Source organism: Canis lupus, chromosome 4, assembly GCF_003254725.2.
Source record: "Canis lupus dingo isolate Sandy chromosome 4, ASM325472v2, whole genome shotgun sequence".
Taxonomy (NCBI): Eukaryota; Metazoa; Chordata; class Mammalia; order Carnivora; family Canidae; genus Canis; species Canis lupus.
In genome coordinates, this window is record NC_064246.1 from 43297994 (window position 1) to 43318712 (window position 20719).

Here is a 20719-nt window from a genome sequence, read left to right on the forward strand (position 1 = left end):
ATTCATTCCATGCCCCCCACAAGCACCGCCTCTTTGCCTGGGCAGCTAGAATAAAAAATGAGGGACCAGAGAGCACACCCTAGCTTTCTGTGACATTGGGATTATGGAGCACAGCCTCAGCCCTCTGGTCTGGAAAACAGGATCCTGCCCCCCTGAACTCCAACCCAATGAAGTGCTGAGGCAAGATAGGTTTGTAACCTATCAGAAAATGCCAAAACAACTAAAGAAAATCTACAGAAGCAAGAACTCTGGATCTCCAGAGGCACGGGGTTCACACATACACCCCCACCCCCCACCCCCAGGAACCTTAGCCGTTTCTGAGTTACCTGCCCGTATGTGTGCAGACCTGGGGCTTGCTCCTCAATGCAGAGCTGAATGAGGAGGAGGTTTAGAATGACACAGTGACCGTCTGTGGCTTTTTGAGTGAAAATCCACATGTAAATGTGAATGTGTTAAAATATCAGTTATTTTTTTAATAAAAGAGCATCAAAAACAAAAAAGAGCATCAAGAAGACCTATTCCTGTCTGCTAGTTTAGTTTTGAGAGTCTCATCAGCATTCAGTAAAGAACTGTCACCTCCCCTGCTTAGGACCTCCAGTGGCTCTTCTTGTCCTGAGAGCATGTCCAGACCTGATCCCATCTGCCATCACCTCCTCTCTTCCCCACCGGCTTCCACTCGGTCACACTCAACCTTGGTCTGCTTCTCAAACCACACTGTCCCCCTCCTGGCAGGCTCTACGCTAGTGATTCTGGTATGTGTCAGCATTACCCAAAGGCTTGTTTAAAACTCAGGTGGCCAATATGCAGTGCTGGGACTTTGTTTAAATCTTGACTACCGACTTACTGTTAATTTCGTTAGGTGTAATAATGCCCAACGCTTAAATGTAAAGTCCTTATTGAGTAGAATACATACTGGAATACGCGCGCGCGTGTGTGTGTGTGTTTGTAAAATGATATGATGTCTGAGATTTGCTTTTAAACTACTCCAGAGGGGATCCCTGGGTGGCTCAGCAGTTTGGCGCCTGCCTTTGGCCCAGGGCGCGATCCTGGAGTCCCGGGATCGAGTTCTGTGTCCGGCTCCCAGCATGGAGCCTGCTTCTCCCCCTGCCTGTGTCTCTGTCTCTCTCTGTCTATCATGAATGAATAAATAAATAAATAAGTCTTTAAAAAATTAAAAAATAAACTACTCCAGAGAAAGAAAAAAAAGTGTGTATGTGGAAGGAAGTGGGTAAGGATAGATGAGATGAAATTAGCAAAATATTGATCCTTGCTCCAGTTTATTATAATAGTTTATTAATATAATAGTTTATTATACTATTCTCTCAACTTTTGTGTCTGTTTCTAAATTTCTACTAAAAAATTTTATTTCTTCAGGGAGGAAAAAAAAAAACCACAAATGGCTTTTCCATATCCCCAGAGTTTCCATTTTAGACTTTCGATTGCATCTGGGAATCTACATATCTAACAGGTTTCCAGCTAATTCTAATGCTGCCAGTCCAGAGACTGCACTTTGAGAACCACTGCACCAATCCCATCATTTCCTTTGCGTGATTCCTACACATCCATTCAAGCTTCACTCTTCCACCAGCTGCCCAGCATGGACAGAGCTGTCATATTATACGTGTTCCTATCATGCAAGCATCTTGCACTTCTTCATAGCATCTAACTGAATTATAAATGCTCATCTGTACAACTGTTGAGTTATGTTTTTCTTCCCTACAGTCCTAAAAACTTCATGAACAAAGATCCTGTCCATCACTTACCCCGTGACTAGCATGTAGTAGATTCTCAATAAGTGTTTGATGGGTGGATGAATCTAGAAAGACTACCGATTTTAAATGCAGGCAGAGCATTAGGAGGGCTGTTCACATGTTGCAGGGAGAAAACAGAGGAGAGAGGGCACCTGCCCAGTTAGCCAGATCTGCCAGGTGCTCCCTGGCAACCAGGGAAAGTTCAACTACTGCACCCAGACCTCCCTGACATCCCATCCTTTTTATATAAAACAGAAACAACACGTGTAGAGGGCAGAAGCCTTCTCCACAGAATCAGGGTCCTGCATTCTTGCCCCAGGCTGTGTGATGTTGGGCAAGTTCTTTCTCTCCTGGGGTTTCTGTTTGCCATCTGTAAACCAAGAAGTTTCAATCTTCTAGCTCTAAAATGCATCGCAGATCATGGATTCTGTGCACAGACGTTTCATTCTGTTTAATATCCAATGGTGGTTAGGATATTTAGTCTTTTTCCCTAATGTTGGCCAGATCATGTCAGCAAAAGGGAATCAAACTGGGGGCAGGGGCGACTGGCTGGTTCTTGCTTCTCTCTGGAGCTTCTGTTTGGTGCCACCCTTCTCTAGCAACTGGCAGGATGTTGGCTGTGAAAGGATGGGAGGCCACAGATACAGCCCTCATATGCCAAAGCCTCAGGGGAATCAGCACAAATATTTGAGGGGCACCCACTTGTCATTCTGCTTTATTTAGGGCAACATTCAAACCAGTGGCCTGGCTGAGGTCTCAGGACTTGTGTATTTCAGATCAGCGCCCCCAAATAATCTCTATTCTCTCCTTTTTTTGCAATCCCAGTTTCAGATGGTAACTCTGCAACTACATCAGAATGCTCATAGCTTTGCTCGTTCTGCCTGGGACTAGTCGGGAGGAATCCACTACAGCATTATGAATGCTCCCTATCGTAACTGTCTTGCCTTCGCATTCTCTGTACATTTGTACTTGTCTAGAAGGTCTTCTCTTTGTGTTCCATCTTTGGGGACATAGACTACAGTTATATACAGATATAAATTGATTTAAAAAGCTGAATCCAAAAGAACATAAGAAGAGAGAAGCAAGAATCTTGGCTTCCTTTGCCACATTATTTAGTTAGAGAAAATAGGCTTTTAGCCTGGCTTTTACATAAGAGACTTAAAATACTTTTACCCAGATATTTTGATGTTCTGGTAATAGCTGCCTCAGTCATATTGCCTTTTAGCCTTTTGCCCTGTTTGGGGTTTTCTTGGTCAGGGCAGAGGGTGTGCCTTCCTGTCTGTGGGTGTACCAGGGAGTTCCAGTTGCAAATGATTGAAAAAGCAAGCTCTAAAGGACCAGAAGAAAGGGAGGGCGTTCGCAGGTTCAGTGATCTGAGGCTTAGAAAAGTTGATAAGAAGGATTAAAATTGAAAAATGAAAAAGACTCTTAAACCAATCCATTATAGGACCCATTACTTTATATATATATATTGTCCAAAATCACATGAATAAAGGGGAAAGAAAGGAAAGAAGAAAAAAACTGGCTTCAGTTCAGAATGTCAATTATGTTTTTTTAATCCTCTTTTTACAATTTATTTGACATTTTGAACAGTGGCCAGAAAAGCTATTATAACTATAAAACATATTCATTGGTATAAATCTCATTAGGTTGAGTGATTTAATTAAAGTATTGACATGCTTAATTGATACATGTAAGCCAAGACCATTTTCATATCTCATTTCCATATGCTTTCTGCTTTAAGAGAATCGAAGAGCTGGTACTTTAAAAAAAAAAAAAAAAAGAAAGAAAGAAAGAAAAAGTCTCCCTCCATAAAAACTGCTATAGATTCATCAGTGCCTGACATCCCAGGGGCCACTTCCTGCCACTCTTCTTGATTCCGAGCCAGCTACTCCTCTAAGTGGCGCTGCTCAGAGGGAAGGTGATGTATACCCAGCTCGAGTGCCTGTCAGGCCCTCTTATGATCAATAGGAGAATATTTATATTAATAAAGCACCAAGTTAATTAAATAAAATGGTCCTCTGGGTAAACTTAAGATACTAGAGGATGGGCAGGGATCGATATAGTCTGCCATTTGAACATTAAGTATGTGCCTTGAAATTTTATGGAGCTTTTAAAAACTCGCTTCGTAATGTAAAAAGTTTGAGACCTCCGCAAGTTTCCTCTACCCAAACCTCTTGTGCCTGCCTTCTGGAGCTGAGAGAGGCAGGGACTGGGGTAGTTTGTTAGAGATGGGAGCTTGGGTGAAGCCCCACGGGTGGGGGGACTTTCCCCCTCGTTAGCTCTCCTTGGGTAGAGGGAGAGGCTGGCTTCCACAGACCAGGCTTGGGAGGTAGCGGGGGGGGGGGGGGGGGGGGGGGGGGGGGGGGATGGGGGGGGAGGATGCCTGAGTTTATAGGGTCCAGGCAGTGAGGATGACACTTCCTTGTTTCCAGAGCGACCTCCCAAGTTGGATGTGAGAGAGACATGGGATCCCCTCCCTCCCTCCCTCTCTTGGTCCTCGGTCATCCAGAGAAAGCCCAAACCCCAACGCGAAGGATCTGTGGAGAGGAGTCTCTGTGGGCCAGCCTCACAGCTCCCTGCAGGGCTTCCACCTGACCCTTTGCCTCTTGCTATCCCTTGGCCCTTGTCCTCCCAACCCGGTTCCTTCTGGGTATTTGCACCTATGTCTATCCTTTGTCCCCTGTCTCACATCTGTGCACTTTCTCTGCATGTCTCGACCTTTTGTGATCTCTTCCAGGAAATAACTTTCTGTGCATGTGTGTTTCTCTGACTTTTGTTTTTCTTTTGTTTTCTCTGTTCTGTCTCACTGTCAGTCTCTTTTTGTTTTTGTGTCCCTGCCTGATTTTCCATTTTTCTTTTGCTGTTGTTCTCTCTGTCTCATCTATTTATCTCTGTCCATCTCTGCTGGGGTTCTCCTGCCCATCTGTCTACAGCTGACTTTAAAGATCACAGACTCAGCCCCTCCATACCAGCCCTCAGAGGCCGACTTTCTGGTTCCTTCTCCTTGCTCCTGGAGCAGCCCCCAGGGCAGGTCTGGGGACAGGAGAGAGGGCAGAGGCCCAGTGTATCTTGCCTTGAACAGCTAGGTCTGTCTGCAAAGGTGACTTTTACTTCCTAAAAGGTGACGTCATACTTGCTGTTTCCCTTTGTCCTCTCCCACAGACTGTGTCTTCTCATTTTCTTAGCTTTGACCCATAGCCATCTAACTCCAGGGGTGCACTATAGTCACCTTATTAATAATGACACTTCTATGAAACGTGAGCCACAAGACAGTTTGAACAGGGTAGGAAGGACAGCCAGGGAATTTACTTTAGTAGCAAATTCAACTCACCTTCCCACCTTGAGTGATCTCAGCCTCTCCTCTCGTGGCTGTTTCCTGCATGGCTCTGGGCCCCCGGGGAAGCTTCCATACCCCAGCTTCCTTTGGAAGATGGAGGGCTACTTCAACTTGTCCTGAGTCCGTGCAGAGGCAGCTGGTCACCATCTAGCACTCAGCCCAGAGCCCCTTAAGGTTGAGGCCACACCCCCGTCTAAACCCTGCCTGGCTGGATCCTCCAGCTCTCCTACCAGTGGTCCCACCAGCTGCATCCGGCCCTCCTCCTTGTCCATCTTCTTTGTGGCACCCCCTGCTGACTTCTCTGTATAGCAGTTGCTATTGAATCCGCGGGTTCCAGCCAGCTTCTGAGGGGGTATACAGAGAGCTGTGGGGCTTTTAACTCTGTGCCCATCTTGACCACCCATTCCAGAGAGAGCCTGGGAAAATCCATGAGGTTGGGTCCCCCTGCAGGAGCCAGGGAAGCTTTGAGGCACCACAGGCTGAGTAGAACCCAGGTATTGGTTTCTTTGGTATTGAATTTGACCAGGAGGTGCTTCTTTACAATTTGAGTTCCAATGTAATATTCTCTGGGACAAGGAATTTGTGGGGATTTTGTCATCTTCCACTCATAGTTTTGAATGCAAGACTTGAACAGATATAGCACTCCTAATAATTGGTATTTACCAAGTGTTGATTATCAGCCAGGTAACATATGGCTCTAAATTCATTAGCCATTTTATAATAATTCCATGGCAAGTTTACATCGTCCCCATTTTACAGATGAGGAAACTCAGGCTCGGGCCGGGTGATCTACTCATACAAAGCCACATAACTAGCAAGAGGCAAAGTCTGAATTCACACCGCAGTTTTCTGGGCTCCTGAGCCATGCTTCCAACAGTGTGTCTCACTGTCTCCTGGAGTTTTGACCATAGGCAAGACCTCTGGGGTCAGTTATGGAAGGGAGCTGAGTTACCAGGCCAAGTATGGCTCAGGCTATAGTTAACCAACAGAATGGAAAGGAAGGTGTTTCAGAAGGAGCTGCCCCTCTATCCCTCCTCTCTGCCCCCACCTCCTGCTGTGGAGGTCCTACCCTCTTTGCCTGGAACAGATGAGTTTGTTGTATTGGGCATCCGACCAGTGGCAGCAGCCCCACATTCATCACGGCTTGTTTTCATCTCTGCAGTTCACTGGGTCCTCCCAGCACGCACCCCTTGTCTCCCACCTTTCAAGCTAAACGGCCAGAAGTAGGTCTACGATTAAACATTAGTGCTAACTTCAAACTTGGAGTCAGCCTATTGAACTGCATCCATGTTTACATAAATAAGCAAGAGAACAGCATCTATTCTGTTTTAGTCGATACCAGGACATCCACAGGTGTGAGTTATTAGCAATAGCTGTAATTGTCTTGAATGGAACAATAAATAGTGCAGAGGGTCACGAGGAGAAATGTTGTGCTATAGTATTAACAAAGCTTAGTGGTGTTCTCTGCTGTATGCTCCGTCCAACACTGGGCTTCGAGAAACTGGCCTTGTAACTCAGGGTGCTGAGCTCTTGCTCAATTGCTTTCTTGCTTGGGTGGAAGATAATTTTGAGCCTTTCTGAAGCCGCATTGATTTTATCAGTGGATGGCCCCAGGAAAGCATCTCACTTTCATCCCTGAGGTTTCACTTATTTAATGGGGTTCTGAAAAGTCACAAGAAAGAACAGGCATATACAAGCCCCATTTCCTTGAGCCACAGCTCTGCATTCCAGACTCCAGCCACTGGGCATAATCCCTCCCCACCCACCACTCACCCTGCCCCTAGGTGCTCACGTTCCTTCAGAGAAACTGAATGGACAGCAGAAGAGCCCCAGTGGCGTATCCTCCAGTGGAAGAAGGAGGAGTTGCTCAGTCCATAAAATGTTACTCTTAGCGTCAGGCACACACAGGGTACCCAGGAGGTGTTGAAAGGATCATGACCAAGTTGAATATTTAACGTTACAGGGATAGAAATCAGGAAACAAACAAACAAAAAAAGAAATCGGGAAACAGCTTCACCTGCTCCCAAATGACAGTGCCTTAGCCCATGGGTCTGCCTGTCTGCTTCCCACCTTCCCCAACTGGACTTCTTAATCCTCAGACTCCATGCAGGTTTCCACATCTCTTAGACCCTTTGGCAGAAAGGAGGATGATCACAGAGCAAATTATCACAGAGTAATCAAACCTTTCTCACTGCCAGTCATCTCCTTCTAACGTCTCCTATAGCTTGAGGCTAAAAGTATCTCCTTCGGTCCTGAAGTTTCATTATCTGTATTATCCTAGTCTCAATGAGTGCCAGAATTCAGAAATGGGGAGAGGAGGAGGAGGAGGAGGAGATGTTCTTGGAGATGTGGTTTTGTCACACAGCCCTTTTCTGGATCAAATTCATTTTCCAAATCTTTTGTATCCTCTCAGTCCAGGTTTAAATTCTGTTCCCCCCAAAAAACAAATTATTTGCTTGGCCTCCCTTCCTAGGTGAGTGCTCATTCCTACACTCCAGTGTGGCTCACTAAACCTTCTCAGAGACTTTATCTGCAGCTCCTTAGAACGCAAGCCTATTCTAGTGGCCTCAGTTCTCAGGCACCTCACTATACCAGCGAGGAAGAGATAGAATGGTGGGGGAACAGGGGAAGAGCTCTTTATAATTTAAAGGGACAAACTGGACTTGAGGGTGGTGGGAATCCCCATAGCTTGAAACTTATTTTTGATCATCCATGAACCAGGCAATGACATGAAATCATTTTCATTTATTTTTAATCCATTCAACAAATATTTTTTAAGTGGTGTGTCAGGGCTTGTGCTCAGCAAAACTCATAATTTAATGAAGAAGCCGATGGAAACGTGGTCGTTTCCATCTAAGCTTGACCTTCCATCAGCACACAGGTTAGCCAACAAGCAATCTTTCTGGATGCAAACTCACTTCCACCTGTGCCTAAATCCCTAATTTGCCTTGAGCTTTTTGGTAAAGTCAGATTTAACAGTGCCCTGGATTAAAGGACCACCTTGGATGATCTGGCTTTTTTCTTTTTCTTTTCTTTTTTTCTTTTTTTTTTTTTTTTTTTTGAGCTTTCTTTCTAAGACACCGTAAGAGAAACATGGACAAGAGATTAAATCAATCACAGGCACTCTTTCCTGACACCAACAGAAATGGGCCCAAGTGGTAACTGAAAATATAAATTTGGAATCCACCACAAAAAAACATGTTAGGAAGTACACTTCTCACCCCCTTAATTTTTGCTAATTGTACAAGCAGATCTTCACCCATGGGATATTGTGCCTCAGAACCTAGGCTATCAGGCCACCATCTGGGAGGCAAATGAAGGTGCCCGGGTCAGCAATTAATCATGAAGCAGCCCAAATGCACATACTTCATTTCAGAACAATTCCATAAACGCTCTCCCAACCCCTGCTTCCTCTCCCCCACCCCCCACCCGCTTGCAGGGTTTCATCTCCTAATTGCAAAAGCTTTTTGGCATGGGAATGTCTTTGTGAAGAAGAGAGGCCTCAATTTGGGCCATCTCTCTAAAGAAGACACGGGAACAAGGACGCTTCTCCAATTAATCAGCAAATGCTTGGCTCCAGCTTTAGGCCAGAGGATCGATTTACATAAAGCTATTCTCAAGATGAATTTGCCTCCCCCTCTTCTCCCCATGCATTCCCCTTGTCCAGCCAGCGTTAGACGTGCTACTGGATTTCAGATTGACAGTGTCAGCTACGACAATCAAATTAGGGATGAAAGCCTCAGAGGGCTGCCAAGGGAGAGGGTCGTAGAGAAAGGAGGGGGTAGGAACAGTGTGTCAGCCTGGGAGGAGGATGGATTTCACAGAAATGGGCTCACTCTTCCCAACTCTATTGGGCAGACACATACCTTCAAACAAAGGGGAAAAAAAAGAAATCCCTGATCTTCATCCTTTTGAACCAGGTAGATACCAACCCCCCCACCCCCCGCCACACACACACACACACACACACACACACACACACACCAAGATTGGGAAATTAAACCAAAAACATTTGATTGGGCCTAAAATTGGCAGAGGACTATCCTAAGCGCATAATTAGATCCTTAGGCTCAGATGATTTTTAGCGTCAGATTTCTGCCCACAATGTAAGAACACCGAAATCTCAGTTATACCCCCTGAAGCGTACTTGGTGGTGATGCACAAACTCTAGTTAGCATCCTGGTGATGTTTCCGAGGCCACCTAGTGAAGAAGAAAAGTCTGGACCAGAACAGAAGGCACAACTGGACTGATAACGAGAGCTCCCCCAATCCCGTCTAACCTAACTACCTTGTTGCTAATTTGTGATAATTCTAGGAATTAGTGAGCTGTTGAGAAGCTCAGCCTCTGTACCATTTGCATGGAGATGATCAGTCAGTTATAATGCTGTTTCATGAACACAAAGAGCCTTAGTTGGTCTTGCATATAATTCAATGAAGAAAGCTGGTTAACCCTGCCAGCCCTGGAAAGTTGGTTCAGAAAGACACAAATTAAATCCTCTGGCTGGAAAGAGATTCTCTGCTCAGAGGAGGGATGGCTGAATGACTGGGATATTTCAAGACCTGGCTTACTTCCTTAAATCCAAAGGTTTCTATCTTGAATGGCTCCCTTTCACATTTCCTATTGTTTACTGCCCCTCACCCAACCTCTGAGGAGTCCCACATTGGGCTCTTTTAGATTGGTTCCAATATCTAATACTCTTTTTCTCTCTTGATAATGAGTGGTCGTGGAACTACAACACCCGGCTCCTAGCCATATTCTTGAATTACACTGTCCAATATGACAGGTGCTAGCCATATGTGATTATTGAGCACTTGAAAGGGGGCTGGTCTGATTTGAGATGTATGTAAAATACATATCAGATTCTGAAGACTTGGTATAAAAAAGATTATAAAGTAGCTCATTAATATATTTTTATACTGATTACAATGTTAAAGTATTTTGGATACATTGGGTTAAGTAAAATACTGAAATTCTTTTCAACTGTTTAACTTTTTAATGCAGCTAATGGAACAGATTAAATTGCATGAGTGTCTCATGTTAGACTTCTATTGGAGAGTGCTGTCCTAGAATTAGATCACCTTTGGAGGGGTATTGGCCACAGTACCCTTCAGCCCTAGGCTGAAGTGTCCCATGGACCAGCATGGAGGGTTATTTGTTTTTAAGTGGGGGAAATTCATTGGGATGAGCCCTGTGTCTCCTAGCTCACCCCTCACTACTTTTGTGTCCACAGTCAGCCTGGTTTGCTCATTTCCTTTAGCCTGTGTGATCTAATGCATTTGAATTTGTGATTTCCAGAACATCTGCCCATAAAGAGACAGAAAGTAGGAGCCCCTGGGTGGCTCAGTGGTTGAGCATCTGCCTTTGGCTAAGGTCTAGATCCTGAGGTCCTGGGATCGAGTCCCACAAAAGGCTCCCCACAGGAAGCCTGCTTCTCCCTCTGCTTGTGCCTCTGCCTCTCTCTCTCTCTCTCTCTCACTCACTCCCTCTCTCCCCTCGTCTCATGAATAAATAAAATCTTAAAAAAAAAAAAGTGTATGTTTGTGACTAATCAGGGGGCCAACCAACAACCCTAATCTTACTTGCAGCCCTCAGTCTCTCCATCAGAGGGACCTTAGCGCCATGATGCTCAGACACCAGACCTTCATCTGCTCTGGAGGGTCACAGCTCAAGATGGGCCTCCAGGCCCAGCTACTCATTACCTGTCCTCCAGCATTTTCTCCCCTCAACTGCAGCCCTCCTGGAAACCTGGGAAAACACTTGTCTGCGTGGCCCCACCCAGAATGCTCTAATCTGAGTCAGAGTCCTACCCTACAGGTTTAGTAGGGTCCAGGGGCAGAGTGCCTGGTTTCCTCCTGCTGAGTTGCTGGGGTCCAGGGAAGGGTATAACTATCCGTGGAGTAGACTTTTAGCCCCTCTAGTTCAGCCTCTAAGCTGGGCCCCTGGATGGCTTTGTCAGGCATGGATTAGATATTGTCACTCCATCCCCCTTCAGCCTTCTGTGACACTATCCCATAAGCATTTTGTCCAACACCAGCAGGATCACACCTGAGACACAAGAGGCCTTTGCATCTTGGACCCCAAATTTTCCCTAGACACTTAAAGTAGTAAGATGCTATATTTGTTAGCTTCATGCTAATAAAACGAAGATAGTGACTTGCATTTATGTACTGCATGAAGACTATAGAAAGCACTCGATTTTTCATTACTCTCGATGCTTATCCTGATTTCATGGAAGCACAAATGGAGGCTCAGAATTGAATTGATGTTCTTAAAGACACACAGCCCATTAAGTAGCGCAGCTGGGGTGTGAATTCACCTAATCCCATGTGCAAATCATCCTACCCATGCTCTCAACCTTCTTCATAGTTTACATTCCAGAGCCCATCCCCAGGATTTCTGACTCAGTAGCTCCGGGATGGGTCCTAGAAATCTTAATTTCTTTTTTTTTATTCTGGAAAATAGCACATATATAAAAGTCAAGCACAAATTATAGATGAACCTCCTTTGCACAAAGTGCTCCAAGGATTCATTCATGGCCAATCTTACTCCTATACTTCCACCCACTCTCCTTGCCAAACCCCCCCTTTCTACATTATTTTGAAGCAAAACCAGACATCATTTAATCCTTAATTACTTCAGTATGTATCTCTCAAAGATAAAGACCTGAATGAAGGGAAACATAACCTACAATGCCATTATCATATCTAAATTATTTTAAAAACCAGGGATCTGTGTTTTTTGAAACATCATCAGTAAATTCTGATTAGGTAGACCATGAGCCCCACTGCGAGAGCAGCTGCCTTGTGCCAGGCCAACTCTTTTTTTTTTTTTTTTTTAAGATTTTATTTATTCGAGAAAGAGAGAGAAGCAGAAACACAGGCAGAGGTTAGAAGCAGGCTCCATGCAGAGCCTGATGTGGGACTCGATCCTGGGACTCCGGGATCAGGCCCTGGGCTGAAGGCAGGTGCTAAACCACTGAGCTACCCAGGATTCCCCAGGCAACACTTTTTTTTTTTTTTTTTTAATTTATTCAGAGAGAGCGAGAGAGAGGCAGAGACAGGCAGAGGGAGAAGCAGGCTCCATGCAGGGAGCCCAACGGGACTAGACCCCGGGTCTCCAGGATCACACCCCGGGCTGCAGGCGGCGCTAAACCGCTGCGCCACCGGGGCTGCCCCCCAGGCCAACTCTTAACATCTTCAAACTGTCCTGATTTTATTAGGCTGTCCACTTTGAAAGACGAAACCAAAGTGCTTGATGAAACAAGACTGCAAGTCCCAGTGATTCAGATTGGCATCTTTCTTTCCCCCTTTTTAACCCTCCCTAAAAGCAAAATATTTTTGAGCCTGGAGTAAAACAAAGCTGAGTATTCTTTTCCTTGCTGGGTAGGAATGATCTGCAATGTAACTTTAGATACAGGGTTTCTACTTGTTGAGAAGGGAAAAAAAAAACAAACAGTGGGACTGTAGCTCTTACTTTAGGGGATGTCTAGATGTTTATTTTCCAATCAAATATAGGAAGAGTTCTGTTTATTTGTCAAAGGGAATGCAAGTCCATGGGGACAGAAAGTTGGTTCTGTTCACTTCTGTGTCTCAACATGTGACATAGAATAACACGTAGTAGGTGCTAAATTTCTATTTTGTTGTAAGAATCTGAGCTGACATTTAATCTGTCAATATTGAACATCTGAACAATATGACTAGGACTTTTCTAATGAGCTTGTCAGAAAAGGCAGAACGAAAGGGGCTCTTCCTTTCAGTAACTTTTGGCATCAAGGAAGCAAGCATGTAAACTGGTGCAATGAAATATTCAGAAACCAACTGGAGCAGTGGAAAATAATTTTTTTTGTCCCCCCATTGATACTTTGATTCTCTGGGTCCCTGAGATACGTGGCAATTTGTTCAGGAAATAATTCAGTCATTCCGTTATAATCTCCCTCGGACAAAGGATGCCATTGACTAGACACCCAGCTGGAGGTACCAGGGCTTCTTAGCTGGAACATATGCTTGGGGCTCACTTGCTTTTGACAGTGACCCAACTGCAGACATATAATCTTGTTTATTAAGGTAAATTGCCTACAGAAGAGATTTACTTTTTAAGATAAATCCTCCCTAAAGTCCACACTGTAAAATCCCCAGGAAATAATTTTTCCTGCATGTCTGTCCCTCCCACTGTATAAAATAAGGTGAGCAAGACAATATTTCTCTTTGGCTCCTAGAGTGGAATGATAATGTCACAGTTACTATGCATTGGAGTTGAGGCTCAGGGAAGCAGGGTTCAGCTTTTTAAAGACGACAGCAGTGACAGTACAAGAATTTTTAGATCCATGGATTATCCATTGGAAGTTTTTTAAATCCCTAAATGAGTTTTGATTGATACCTACTGCAACAACAGGCAGGTTTCCTCCTACTAGGCAGTGACTGGGAAAGAAATTTTAATACATACTCAGGCCAAAGGGAATCAGAGTGGTAATCCACTGCCCTGATCTCAAATCCAATAATGGTACCAAGTAGAAATGCTTTTAGATCATCCCCTCTTTTAGTTTAGCTAATCAAAAATTGATGGATTTTTTTGTTGTGGTTGTTACTAAAAAGGGTACCTGATTGGTCTCAGTGCAAAGGGGTCTGGGGAGGTAGACAAAGAAAGTATGAGATTGAGTTGTTCCAATTTCCTCTGGTCACTAAGCTTACCCCTGTGACCTCTTGGTCCCAGTCCTGGATATGTCATCTTTCATGAGTGATTTTTTTTTTTTAATCTTCTGAGAACTTCCTGAATCAGGAGAACTGTCCTTGAAGCCTTTTTATGTGTGCTTTGGGTTGGATCCCTTGGGTCTCTTTACTGACACTGGCTCCCATCTCCTGCTTCTTCAGATTTTATGGATAAAAATCATGACTAGGAACCTCTTCAGGAATCTGTCCATGAGTTGCTGGAGTCACCTTGTTCAGACTTATGGAGAACAGGCAGAGCCAGGCAATTCCTATTTTTCTTGGGTGGTCTCTAATCAAGGACTATTTGATGCAAGGCTCTAAAGGCCCAGATCCCTTGGTTAGAGACAAGAACTCCCAGGGTATGGGGCTAAGGCTAAGACTTTTCCTAACTGATCTTTATTTCCCTTCTTGATCCTGCTTCCTGCATCCCTTACTGGTCTCTCCCAGGAGCACTTTATAAATCCATCATTTGGTTAAGTGTCAGCTTCTTTGAGAGCCCAATCTGAGAAAGATCTATTCTCCTGAATCAAGCTCTCCTCTCTCATTCAAAAGATTCTAGAATCAAGCATGGATACTCCAATCTAGATGATAGATGAGGGAAACTTTGATCCCTCCCCCAGATTTTATGGAAAGAATATTAGCCACATTTATGTGTTCTATTCTTTGCACAGTTATAGACATATGTCCTGAAGAGGGTCATAAAGGATGTGTTTAGCTAAATAAAATGCAGGACTAAATGGGCAGAAAATCCAAGAAATAACTGCAGCTGTTTGGTGAATGCCTACAGGGTTCAAGGGGCTGTGCAAGACACACATATATTAACTCCTTTTATCCCCATGGTTAGCCTAGGAGGTCAGAGAAGCCCCCACTGTAAAGATGGGGAAACTGAGGCATAAAGCATTTCAGTAGTTTGCATGATCATAAGCTAAGTGGCTTGCCGCCCCTACCCCCGCAGAAACAAGAATTCTCCAAGGTTGGGTGAGTTTCCAAGCCCCATCTTGTACCTTTGGAATAATTCAAGATTGACATCTAGGAGCAAATGCCACCCCTCACAAACTGCCATCTAACACAGACAAGACTTCCTGGTAGCATGAATGTGACCAAGACGAGTGCATTGTCCCTACCAGAGCAAAGAGGAGACTACTTTCCTGCTTCCTGCCTTGCCATCTTTCCTGGTAAACATAGGGTGGGCTGGGGTGGGGGTGAAGGTGGAGACTGTCATTCACTGCTGCTCTTAGAACAAAGCATGCCTGACATTGCAGGGAGAGCCCTGGGAAGCATTTGAAAGCTCCACTGGAACTAGACAACCTTTCAATCCATTTATCAAAGTGTCTGCAGTTCCTGTTTCAAGGTAGATGAAGCAATAATAAATTTGTGAAGAAAGTTAATCTGTGTCCAAAGCATTTTAGTAAATTAAAAAGGGGGGGGGGAGTTGGCTGGAAGGGGGATATATTGGTTCTTGCCAACTCCTATTTGACTTACTGTCTCCTTAATAAGTCCTCTTTGGTCTTGTGTTTTTGGATGGAATAATCCGTCGGTTAATCATTTTCCGGAAGCAGGAAAATGCACTTTAGCTAATGCAGTTCTCCTTTCTTTCAGAGTTCTAATTATTTAAAAAGGCATCCCAATCCGTGGCCCTACTTCCCAACCAAGAAAGCATTTCCCACCAGCCATCTTCCTTTACTTCCCCCAGAAAATTTCAGCACGTCCCATATTCTCACCGTGCTCCAGCCTCATACTTTTCATCTAATGTGTTTTAAAAAGAAAAAAGAAAAGTTCCCTTTTCCTGGCTACTTCTGAGCATTTTCCCTCAGGAAGGGCAAGGCACTAATCCCCCCGGCAAGCAACTGGCCGGAACTAGGCTCTTGGGCACTCCAGATAGATTTTGTTATTTTTATTTAAATGTCAGCTGAAAATGGTGGCTCTTGTCTCTCTCAAGGGTAGTGCTTAGCACTAGCTCCATGCTCTGGCATCACGCTGAGATAAACACGCTATTAGGAGCCTTCATAAAGGCCTCGAGATAATTGTGAAGGGACAGTTACCGAAAATGAAGCACCCAGCCCTGAACCCTCCTCCACGCCCCATCAGTAACACCATTAAAGCTGTCAGTTTTTCAGCCCGCTGGAGGTATTTATGAAATCAATATACAATCCTGCAGATGGATGGCAGAGGTATTGTTAGCTGGAGAACAGAGGCTCAATGGAAAATAAAATTAATAAAATTTACAAGCGGATTGTCATGGGGAACAGATAAATTCCCTACAATCCACTGTTTTGCTCAGTTGTGGCAGGAGGAAAGCCTTGGGAGGGAGGTGGAAAGAAAGCTGTGTTTTAAACTGAGTCCCTTAAACTAGATAGGAGCGAGACTGGGTATACCTCCAGCGACAAAATAGCGACTAGAAACCCCAGTGGCCGCCCCATGCAATTGCAGGGTTTTTGCCTGTGTGATTACTTTTGTGGGATGTTTCCCAGCAGCTGGGCCAGATTTTTCTGCTAAAAAGCTCCTCTCCTCTCATCATCCCACCATATTACAAGCCAGAACCTTCGTACAATTGTTATCTCTTCAGTATGTTTGGGGCACCTTAAAAATAAAGGGTTAATACACTATGGAATATGTGCCTGTTTTCCTGGCTTCCAGGCATGGTTGTAAACTGACTAGTCCAAACCTCTCTCCTGTTTGTTCCCCCTGCCCCTGATTTTGATCATTAGCCGTTGACCAGAAGTGTGTCCCAACCTGTTTCCCAGAGCAGCCAAAGATAGCAGCCAAGCGCGGGTGGATAGGAGCAGGGGCTTGCTGTCCTAGACATCAGCCTGTGCTTGGCAGAAAAGACTAGGCCCATTGTGGTTGCTGGAGACTTGGGTTATAACCCAGATGCCTGGTGGAAATTACATTAGTCAGATGACAGGACCTGCGCCCTCTTCTCCTGGAGTCTGATGGAGAGCAGAGGAGTGACCTTGGTGACCCTGCCTGACCTCTACTGTCACCGTGGGCTTTGTTCAGTGCCCTGACTCCAGGCCGGAGCCCTGCTCATTGAATCAGGCCCAGCCAGGGGAGTCTGCAAACAGGGCTCCGTGTGCATCTAAATTTACTTACGCCGGTTGCAGACAGAGGAAACTGGATTTGAGATGGGAAGCACCGTGTTATTCAGCCCCAGAAGCCACTGATAGTCGTATCTACACCCTACCCCAAATCCGAGCCTTGCCTTGGGGCTTAACCACAACCCGGGATGATCCCCAAGTGTCTAAAGTTCCAGCCAGCTGCTTAGAATGTGCAACTCCTCTCAGCAGGTGAGAACAGAAAAGTGAAGTCTCTCCTCTGCTTTCTGTTTCTCCTCCTGGTTCTTCACACAGTGTTCATTAGACAGCCTAAATGTCAGTGGACGATGGTTGTCTGACTGCTCTTTCCAAATATATGTGGAGTCCTCTTTAGCTTTTGATTAGGTTCCTGTGGAAAATCAGTGTGGGAGAGGATCCATTGGTACAGTCTGCCTCTGGGAGAGCTTGGCAGTTAAAGACGTTTACCCTGTGACCCAGTGTGTTCTTCTTATAGGAAGCAACTCAACAATTACCCTCAAATTGTGTGGGGAGGAAAACTCATCCTAGCCTTCCTTAAATGACAAATACCAACAGCGTGTGATCCTATAGCCCTGTATACAGTTGGGTGATATACAGTGATTTAAATGTTGTCAGACATGTACTGTTAATGACATGAACAGATGTTCTCAAGATAATAAGTGAAAAAGAGTTTATGACTGACTATATACTATGAGATCATATTGGTGAAATTTATACTTACTGCTCCTAATTCGTAACAATGGTTATGGTCTGGGTAGGTAATTTTTTACCTTAATATCTAATGGGTTTTGTGTTATTTTTTAAATAATTGAGATATATATCTGTGTGTGTGTGTGTGTGTATATATATATATATATAAATTGATGTGTGTGTGTGTGTAGACACACACAGGTTATGATTGATTATTCATTGAGATTCCAAGCAAGTTTTAGGCATGAATGAAAACAAGTGCTTATGTATGGTTTGGGGAGGAGGGGACAGAAAAAACTGCATGGGTCTTAGGAAAGAAAACTGAGGTTTTGGAGATTGTTAAAGAGGACCCTAACACAAGACCTGGGTTTGAGCCAGCTTCAACACCTGACAGTTTGTCCTTTACCTTTCTTCCTCAAACAACACGTTAGCACTGCTTAACACTAGATGAGGTGCCAGTGAGACCCCCATTTTGGACGAGTTTGTGGAAATGCAAATTGAAGTCATCATGCGTGTCACTAAGCCGATCCAGGAGGTCCCCAGAGGTGGGGGGTGGGGGGTGCGGTCTGGGGCTCTAGAATAAACGGAGGTGGTCATCCCCCATCAGAAAATCAGGATAACTAGGCTCCCTCCCAATCCCAGATGACAAAGGCAGAGAGTCCCTAAGAGATGGGAGACTGAGTGGTGTTGACCCTGCAGTGGGGGAGGGATGACATGGGGGAGGGGGGCAAGGGGTCTCTCTGGGAGGTGGCAAAACAGAGAATTGGGTGCGGTGTGCACAACAAATAACCCAGCGTCTTGGCTCGTGGCCTGGAGGTGCGAGACCACCCACAGCGCCCGCCCTGGAGGCGAGCTGCTCCGCCTGGTAACCATTCCAGCAAAGGCCATCACTAGAGAACAATGTGAAGGCTTGTAGCAGCCTGGGGCCTGAGACTGAACAGTCCCTCCAACACTCCTGGCCGCAGAGGCAGCCTGCGAGGGGTTTTGTTGTCCTAATGAGATGCAGATAAAGCCGGGCCTTGGTCCTTAATGCAGTGTGCCTCTTCTCTTCCTGTTTAGAGATCTGAGCGAAAACCAGATCCTGGGGATCCCAAGGAAGGCGTTCCGTGGCATCACCAACGTGAAGAACTTGTAAGTGATGGTTGGTTTTTGTTTGTTTGTTTGTTTGTTGTTTGATTCTCTTCAGATGTGGCTTTCTGGCCAAAACAGGGGTGAGGGACAGGACAGGAAGATGGTATCATCATTCTGTGCGCCGCCTCGGTTGCAGGTGCCTTTGAGACAGATTGAGGGATGTGCTTGAGCGGTTTCCAGGGAACACACGTCGGATGCCATGACAGCTCCCCAGAATCCTGTTCCTCTCTGGTTTTGAGCCCCAGTGTGAACATGAGAGTCCCAGACCTCGGTCAGAACCTGGCCCTGCAGTAGCTCTGTGGCCTGGGGCTTGACTCAGCTACTCCCAAGATCGTTATTTTCCATAAAATGGGGATGATGGGCTGGTGTGGGTGCTGATGCAAATGAGAAAGTGTGCTTCATACATAGTAAGTGTTCAATAAATGGGAGGCTTGATGATGGTGGCGAAGATCATGACAGCGAAGAGGTCACTGTTGTTAATAGGATCTTGTGATAGGGTATGTCCACTTGTATCCCAGGATTGTGGGAGACAGAGCCACCACCGCTCATTGCACTAGGTGCTTGGTTTTGGGAGGTATTCTTAGTTTTATCTTGAAGTAATTATTGATTCACAGGAAGTTTCAAAAATAGTGGCTAGATCCAAGTGCCCTTTACCCCAGTTTCCTCCCAGTGGTAACAGCTTCCATAACTAGCATGGTATCAAAACCAGGAAACTGCCATTGGTACAATCCACAGATGTCATTCTTGAGATTTCAGAGTATTACACTCATTTGTGTGTGTACACCATGTGCAGTTTTGTGTAACTTTATCACATGCAGATTGCTGTGCCCATTGATACGATCTGTGCAGAACTATTCTATCACTGTTTTTTTGACTTGCCAAATAACCTTCACCATTTTTATCCTGGCCTCCACTGTTTGCTGTTTAACAGGCCCTTAACTTTCACGAGGACTTAATTTCCTCCCATACCAGTGTCCATGTGTTCAGAACGTGTGTTGGGAGAGGGACACAGAAGGAAGTCTGGTTTGTCTGGGTACGCACTTCTGTCCACTAGCCTCCTTCCTAGGCTCATGCTCAACTTGACAAGTCTTGAAAGAGGTTTCTTTAAAACAACTTTAGCTATCAGTTTTCCTTATAAGGACTACAGGGATATTAGTGTCGGGGGAAACTGATGATGGCTTCCAGATACAGGCTGTCTGCTTCCCCTGTTGCTGAGAACTTAGGGGGAAGCTTTTGGTGTTTAACGTGCAAAGCACACAAGAGGGCAGAGGTATCTTGAGGTGAAGGGACCTAGGGCAGAGAGGACTTTGCAAAGGGATCCCACACAGGAAGCTGCCCACTGCTTCATCTGGGGGTGTTTGCTCAGAAGCAGGAGAGGGTAGGGTGGAGCAGACAAAGCCATGGAGAATGTGACTCAAGATTGTACATATAAACCAAAACTAAGAGGTTGTGTTAATTTGCATCCCAGGAAGGTAAGGCAAGAGGAGAGCTTAGAGATCCTCTAAAACCCCACAAGTCAACAGGGAGAAAATTGAGGACCAGAGAAGAGCAGTGACTAACTCAAGGTCAACCACCTTCTTAAGATGGCTGATCCCCAAATTAACATTTTTACATATATAAAGTAGTATATCTGTCCTATCTCATGCCTCTAATTTTAAGTGGGCCAGTTAACAATAAAACACTGCAGTGGTGTATAAGCAGGGCTGTGTAATTACCAACTGCATTTCTGGTTCTCAAGAAAGTGATTAAATCTCATAGTGGTACATGATAGTTGCTGAATTGGGGGCAGGGCTTGTTGTTTTCCTGTAATATCTCTAACTCCACAAAGGCCTCAGGAGCTCAGAGATTCAAGATTCTGCAAACGTGGACTCCTGACTCAGTCAGGAACAACTGTCATCCCCCTACTTCTGCAGGCCATGCAAATGCATGTTACTCAAAGGCCAGTATTCAGGGAGGATATCCTCTTGTTTTTTTTATACCCAGTGTCAGCATGTGGTCCTGGGGTGAGAGGAGAGGGAAGCAGACTC

The 20719-nt window shown here is 45.1% G+C and overlaps 1 protein-coding gene across 1 annotated transcript in view; it reads left to right on the forward strand.

The window, feature by feature from the left end:
• Window positions 1-20719, forward strand: part of SLIT3 (slit guidance ligand 3) — a 598525-nt gene that overhangs the window by 383482 nt on the left and 194324 nt on the right. The window contains exon 5 of the mRNA XM_049109434.1: window positions 18621-18692. Within this exon, the coding sequence (XP_048965391.1) occupies window positions 18621-18692 (72 nt within the window). The remainder of the gene's footprint in view (window positions 1-18620; window positions 18693-20719) is intronic.